Raw genomic sequence first — 8,062 nt, 5'->3', positions numbered from 1 at the left:
TCCACCACATCACTTCCTAATGCATTCCATCTGTTAACTACTCTGACATTGAAAAAGTTCTTTCTAACGTCCCTGTGGCTCCTTTGGGCACTAAGTTTCCACCTGCTTCCCCTTATTCGTGTTCCACCTATGCTAAATAGTTTGTCTTTGTCCACCTTTGTCCACCCTCTGAGAATTTTGTTTTGTAGGTGGTGATCATGTCTCCCCTTACTCTTCTGTTTTCCCGGGACGTGAGGTTCAGCTCCCGTAGTCTTTCGTCGTAGCTCATACCTCTCAGTTCTGGGACTAGTCTGGTGGCATATTTTTCTTTTGTATGTATAGTTTGAATCTTTTCTAACTTTGTCTTGTGTTTAACTAGGTATGGACTAGATATGGAGCTGCATACTCCAGGATTGGTTTGACATAAGTGGTATACAAGGTTCTGAATGATTCCTTACACAATGCGAAAAGCCACTAGTGCAATGAGGTAGGCGCGAACCTACGACTTTGACATTGCCAAGTCGCATACTCTACCACTAGACCACGGGAACGTGTAAAAAGTCATACAAAAGGATTTCTACTGAAATCACAGGAAGTCTGCCCTTTCACCCGAGTGCTTGTGGGTCATATGTAAAACCTGGACTGACTCCAGACTTCCTGTGAATTTAGAAAAAAAATCAGGTTGTATTACTTTTACAAGTCATGTAAAACTTGTGTGTGATATCAACCCCCCAGATCTTTCTCTCTACTTGCCTCTTGTAGAATTTCACCTCCTAGATGGTACCTTGTGTTCAGCCTTCTGCTCCTTTCGCCTAATTTCATTACTTTACACATTCTTGAGTTGAGTTTTACTAGCCATTTTTTAGACCATTCCTCCAGTTTGTCCAGGTCGTCCTTTAGTCTCTGTCTATCTTCATCTGTCTGGATTCTTCTCATAATTTTTTGTATCATCAGCAAATATTCAGAGGAATGAATCTATACCCTCTGGAAGATCGTTTACATATATCAGAAACAGGATGGGTCCAAATACAGTGCCCTGTGGGACCCCGCTGGTGACATCTCGCCACTCTGATGTCTTCCCCCTCCCCCTCACAGTTACTCGCTGTTTCCTGTTGCTTAGATACTCCCTTATCCCCTTGAGCACTTACCTTTTATTCCTACGTGTTTCTGTAAATTTTATAACATCCTTTTATGGGATACTGTGTTTTAGGCTTTCTGACAGTCAACTAAAATGCAGTCTGCCCACCCTTCTCCTTCTTGCCTAATTTTTGTTGCCTGGTCATAGAATTCTATTAAGCCTGTGAGACACGGTTTACCATCCCTGAACCCATGCTGGTGGTGTTACAAAACTCTTTCCCTCCAGATGCTCTACGAGCCTTTTCCTCACGATCTTCTCCGTCACCTTGCATGACATACAAGTTAGAGGAACTGACCTGTAGTTCAGTGCCTCTTGCCTGTCACTCTATTGTATATTTTTTACCTTCTGCACCCTCTTTTATTATCCATGGTGAGATTGTGTCAGGCCCAACAGTCTTTGTCACATTCAGCTCCAACAGATTTCTTTTGACCTCATCACTGGTGAGCTCAAATTCCTCCAAGGTTGCTTGGTTTGTCACCTCCTCTCTTAGTACAGGGACTTCTCCTTACCCTATTATGAAGACCTCCTAGAATCTCTTGTTGAGTTCTTCACATTCCTCCTTATCATTCTCTATGAATCTTTTCTCCTCTTTTCTCAGTTTTATCACTTTTTCATTCTCTGTTGTTTTTCTCCTGATGTGGCTGTGGAGCAGTTTTAGTTGGGTCTTGGGTTTATTCGTGATGTCATTTTCATACTGTCTCTCTGCTTCTCTCCTCACTCTGAGGTACTCATTCCTGGCCCTCTGGTATCTCTCCCTGCTCTCTGGTGTTCTGTTATTTCAGTAGTTTCTCCATGTTCTTGTACTTAATGGGTTTTCTTCATTACATGCCTGACTGAACCACGGATTCTTCTGTTAAGGGTTTACGTAACTTCTCTGATATATTATATTCGCATCCCTTTCATGATTTGATGATGGTTGACCCAATCAGGGTCTGCCCATTGGCCGTCTAATACCACAACCACTATACCAGTGATTGGCGTGGCGCTGGCAGGTCGTGACCAAAGCAGCCAAGAGGCAGAACACCCACAGGTGTTCGCTATACTGCTGGAGGCGGGCAGGGATGTCTGGCAGGGGGAGGAGGGAAAACCTGGTTGGCTACAATATCAATCACCGGGCATCCCTTCAACCGAAGCTCTCGCTTATACTTCTGATTACAGGGTGAGAAAATCATTGAAGCAGGACGAGCGGGATGCGACCAGCGTCCTGTGTGTGAGTGTGAGGGAGCGAGGCGCCTCACTTATACTCATTACTGGTTGACAAGACCTGTACACAATTATGAGGTGGCGGCCCAAGCTAACGGGTGTACGTTATTGTGATTTCACTGTGTGATTATGAGATAATCTGCTCATTAGTTTGCTTCAGTTTAAAGCTCATTTTTTGGTGGATACCACAGTTACAGCCCCTCTCCTGTGCCAGGTAAGTCCACTACGGGCTCACCATAGCCCGTGGTACTTAGAACTTTTTATTCCAAGTAGCGAATCTTATTAAACAATAACAACATGGCGGGGCACCTCTAGGTTATAATGCTGGTGATCTGACCTTCGTATGACCTTCCAATAACCTGATTCGCCCACTGTTTGACCCCGAGGAGTCAAACTGTCTCCGGTTGGCCGTTTTGACATTTTGGCCGTCTCCGGTTGCGTCGTTCACAGGACCTAGAGACACTTCAAGATGTAACACGACCAAAGACCACGTTCACTCCAAACATCTGTCACCTACGGGGCTACTCATGTCACCGAGTAGGTGACATGAGGTGACGCTGCCGCCTCTTGTGGTGAGTTAATCTTCATCAAGTAATTAATCTACGTCGTTCAGAGTCTTGCTATTTCAGAGTTTCTCAGTAACGGAACTTTCTGCAGAGACCTCACACACCTGTGTCGACCTGCACCTGTGTCGACCTACACCTGTGTCGATCTACACCTGTGTCGACCTACACCTGTGTCGACCTACACCTGTGTCGACCTACACCTGTGTCGACCTACACCTGTGTCGACCTGCACCTGTGTCGACCTACACCTGTGTCGACCTACACCTGTGTCGACCTACACCTGTGTCGACCTACATCTGTGTCGACCTACACCTGTGTCGACCTACACCTGTGTCGACCTACACCTGTGTCGACCTACACCTGTGTCGACCTACACCTGTGTCGATCTACACCTGTGTCGACCTACACCTGTGTCGACCTACACCTGTGTTGACTTACACCTGTGTCGACCTACACCTGTGTCGACCTACACCTGTGTCGACCTACACCTGTGTCGACCTACACCTGTGTCGATCTACACCTGTGTCGACCTACACCTGTGTGTCGACCTACACCTGTGTCGACCTACACCTGTGTTGACTTACACCTGTATCGACCTACACCTGTGTGGTGACCTACACCTGTGTCGACCTACAACTGTGTCGACCTATACCTGTGTCGACCTACATCTGTGTTCACCTACACCTGTGTCGACCTACACCTGTGTCGACCTACACATGTGTCGACCAACACCTGTGTCGACCTACACCTGTGTCGACCTACACCTGTGTCGACCTACATCTGTGTTCACCTACACCTGTGTTGACCTACACCTGTGTTGACCTACACCTGTGTCGACCTACACCTGTGTCGACCTACACCTGTGTCGACCAACACCTGTGTCCACTCACACCTTATATGTTATATGACAAAGAGTGCTGGGAAGACGGGACACCACGAGCGTAGCTCTCATCCTGTAACTACACTTAGGTAATTACACTTAGGTAATTACACCTGTGTCGACTCTCATGTATATCGACTTACTGATGTTATATTTTCGTTAATAACATTAATTTTTTGATAATAAATTATATTGTAAAAATGTTTGAATATCTATGGAGTAATAGAGAGTAATAATATAACTCCATTGAATATGGAGTTCAATGGAATAACACTATTAAGTATAATTTTGTTTCTTAATTTCACATGGTTTCGTTCATGACGTAAAAATAGAAATCTGGACATATTTTTATTAGAATAAAATAATTTAGTCGCCATGCATTAGGTTAATAAGGAAAATTAAGCAAAATAATTCTTCGATTTATAGTCCCACAAGATGGCGTCAGCTGCGAGGGCGCTAGGACCTCTATAATCCAGTTTTTCACTGGTGTGCCTGCCTTGCGTGCAGTCTGCGGGTCTGTGTGTCTGCCTTGCGTGCAGTTTGCTGGTCTGTGTGTCTGCCTTGCGTGCAGTCTGCGGGTCTGTGTGTCTGCCTTGCGTGCAGTTTGCTGGTCTGTGTGTCTGCCTTGCGTGCGGTCTGTGGGTCTGTTTCTCTGCCTTGCGTGCGGTCTACAGGTCTGTGTATCTGCCTTCCGTGCGGTCTGCGGGTCTGTGTGTCTGCCTTGCGTGCGATCTGCGGGTCTGTGTGTCTGCCTTGCGTGCGGTCTGTGGGTCTGTGTATCTGTCTTGCGTGCGGTCTGTGGGTCTGTGTATCTGTCTTGCGTGCGGTCTGCGGGTCTGCGTGTCTGCCTTGCGTGCGGTCTGTGGGAAAAACCTGCTGGGATTGATATAAGAGGAGACTACCAGGGACTTGTACTGAACTAAATTAAAAATTTACTGTCTGCAAATTAATTCAACTAAAATCTCTAGCTAGGGTTGTAAATCCTAGATCCTCTTTTCCTAATGACAGATTGTGGGCTGTAAGGGACAGGTGGGGTGAATGACTTAGTTGATAGAAGTTCCAATCCACCTGTAGACAGGGATCTCACATCAGCTTGTATTTTATACAAGGATAAGATTTAATAAATTCAGTTATCTGACTGAACACTGGCTCTGTTTAAATCAGAGATTTAAACATACATAGTCTAACCTAGTACCATAACTTAACAGCCAATAGATTCTTATACTATAAACAACAAATTAATTGTAAAAGTATAAATAAATGACCTTAAATGGAGTCTTAATACTATTAACTTAGTACTAGAAATTATATTCAATTAAATGAACTTATATGATAACTTAAAAATTAACTAAGCAAGCAATTGATAACTTAATTTATATATTCAAATATATATGCAGACATATTCACTTTATACAGTTAGCTTGACTGAATCTCTTCCAAGACTGTGGACACTTGTGAGGTTTTTACTTATTGAGGCTGAATTCTTTTCTGACAGAATGGACACTCATGAGGTTCAGTGCTTGGATAAGATTCACAGCTACACTACAATTTTAATAAACGTACCGATATGTGAGGCTTAGCCTCGCTTTTTAACCAACAGACAGATTTATAGGATATTAAAGCTACACAAGCATACAATTGGCCAATCATATACCAAATAACCTTCAATATACTTCTCTGCCAGTCGGGGTGCCTGTCTGACAAGTTTGCCAGACTGATTAACTCTCTTGTTGAGTTTAGGCACGATATTTTGCTACAGCGTTGCTGTATGATGATCTGGTAGCGTTGCTACGTGATTATCCTGCAGTTGCAGAAGAATGATTCGAGATAAAAGTTTATGAATGAAGGTGGAGGAAACCGTGTCACTGATCTCCACTATACACTCTATTTTATGTGAATGTTCACGGATTTTCCTTGTAGATATTGTCCAGGTACTCCCCCAGTTCTAGAGAGTATTCACTGGCGATAAAAATGTTAGATAAGGTGTCCTTGAGCTGGTAATGTTCGCTAAGGATCAGTCACTTGTTCACTCATTTGTAAACAAACGCGGAGTGCCGCGAGGCATCGTCGTGGGCGCTTCTCGCCCCCCGAGATGCTCCTCTCTCTCCCTTGAGAGGTAACTTTCAATGAATATTGATTGATTATTTTTACAGTCTAGACTTATGATTAAGATAAGATGTGATTATAATATAATTAGATATAAGATTTAAAGATTATAAGTAGTATTTGAAAGTACCACTGAATCTTATTAAGGATTCGATTTTTAATCCTACCGGATGTTGAATCAATGTTCCAATAGTTTTTTAATTAAGAAGTCCTTCTAGAAGCTTCTGGATCCTTGAGAGATCATGTACAAAGTCACGTAGGCATCAAAAGGGCCCCTGTTGCGTACGTGTTCATGGTGCCATTGTCATCCAGGATCAAGCTATAATGAATCTTTAAAGATTCATTATATGATTTTGATACATTTTAGATATGATTTTGATATGATTTAGATATGATATAGAAATTATACATTTCTTAGATGATTATTAGATATGGTGGGTAAAAATTTCCCACATCTTCCAGAGGGAGAGAACTGGCACAGAGTCCAATACTTAGGACAATAGTAACCATATGTATTTATTTACTCTCCATTGGATTGATAATACAAGTGCAGATTTTGCTTGCACTTTTCTGCTGCTGTCCGTTGTGGACGATTGTGTCTGTTAGGAGTCTGTGGGTCTTGTGGAGTTAGAGTGTCTTGAGGTCTCTCAGGATCTAACTGCAGCTGGCTCACTGATTCCATATGGATTAGTTTGTCCAATGTCTTCAGGGAAGTTGTTCCTTTAGACAGGATTTTGACTATTCTCAAAATCCCCTGACTATCTGGATGGACTGAGACAACTTTACCTAATGGCCAGTCAGCCCTAGGGCCATCACTGTCTACCAAGACAATATCGCCAGGTTGGAGATTAGCTATATTATGGGGGACATTGGCCCCATAGTGATGTTCTCGTAGAGATGTAAGATATTCTTTTGTCCAAACATCATTCCATTTTTGGATTATGCTGGACAGATGTTTATACCCCTGAACCAACTCGCTCTGACCCACATATGAGGGATCTCTGATCTCATCATCCACTAGAGATGGTACTGGAGTCAGAAGTCTTCCATACATTAGGTGGGCAGGACTTAATGGCTCATGTTGAGTAGGATCCTCAGACAAGTAAGTCAACGGCCGGTTATTCACCCTTGATTCTATTTCCGTGATTACTGTCTGGAGTTCTTGAAGATTGATTTTCTGACGGTGTAGAGATTTTCTCAAGGATCTTTTTACAGTTCCTATTAACCGTTCATAAAATCCTCCGTGCCATGGGGCTCTCGGAGGGATAAATTTCCATCTGCAATGACGCTGTTCCAGTGTGGAAGTAACTGCAGGATGGGAACAGATTTCCCGTAGACATGCTTCTCCAGCTACCAAGTTTGCTCCATTATCTGAAATCATCAGCTTAGGGCATGATCGGCGTGCTGCGAATCTGCGGAAAGCTTGAATAAATGATTGAGCAGTCATATCGGGTGTTACCTCTAGATGTACTGCCCTGGTGGTAGCACAGGTGAACAGACAGATGTATGCCTTGATAGGTTGCTTATCTGCAGTCCCTGTTAGATATATTGCTCCTGTATAATCTACTCCTGTCGTTTCGAAAGGTTGTAGATGGACCACTCGTTCCTTTGGTAGGGGTGGTGGCCCTGGATAGGAGCAAGTTCTTGCATCGTACCTTCGGCATATCATGCAATTCTTCAAGATTGATTTGACTGACTGTCTTCCCTGAGGAATCCAGTACTGCTGTCTGATTTGTGTGAGTGTGTCTAACACTCCTCCATGTTTGATGATTTGTTGATGTGTATGCAACACAATCAACCTTGTGATCCAATGATTTTTTGGTAAAAGCCATGGATGCACGGTATCTAGATTGATATCTGCGTGTTTAAGTCTCCCTCCACAACGCAGAATGTTGTGATTTTCTTGGTCTATCCACAGACCGAGATTGTGTTTTAACTTATGCGGAAGATTTTCATAGTTATTCCCATAAGTTTCTCTCTGGGCTTGTCTTACCCAATAGAGAAGTGCATCTGGAAAAGTGTATTTTATACCTTTTTTCCTGAGATAATGAAACACGTTCTGTGTTACATTGATTAATTTGATGAGCGAGGAGTAACGAGTACAATCCAAGACTGATATTTGAGCTTGCTGCCTGGTGGTAGTTATGGTTTGTGTCGTAATGACGTGTGGCTTTTGTTCAGGCCAACTAC

The 8,062-nt window shown here is 43.3% G+C and overlaps 1 protein-coding gene across 1 annotated transcript; it reads left to right on the top strand.

Moving 5' to 3' along the window:
- Positions 1 to 440: 440 nt before the first annotated feature.
- Positions 441 to 3,707, top strand: LOC138369601 (uncharacterized). The gene is made up of 2 exons (XM_069333024.1): positions 441 to 466; positions 2,978 to 3,707. Exons 1-2 carry the CDS (start codon positions 441 to 443, stop codon positions 3,705 to 3,707), a joined length of 756 nt encoding a protein of 251 aa, XP_069189125.1.
- Positions 3,708 to 8,062: the final 4,355 nt, after the last annotated feature.

This window comes from Procambarus clarkii, chromosome 29 (assembly GCF_040958095.1).
Source record: "Procambarus clarkii isolate CNS0578487 chromosome 29, FALCON_Pclarkii_2.0, whole genome shotgun sequence".
Classification (NCBI taxonomy): domain Eukaryota; kingdom Metazoa; phylum Arthropoda; class Malacostraca; order Decapoda; family Cambaridae; genus Procambarus; species Procambarus clarkii.
The sequence above is the reverse complement of the archived record's forward strand: the minus strand, read 5'-3'. Positions and strand labels throughout refer to the sequence as shown.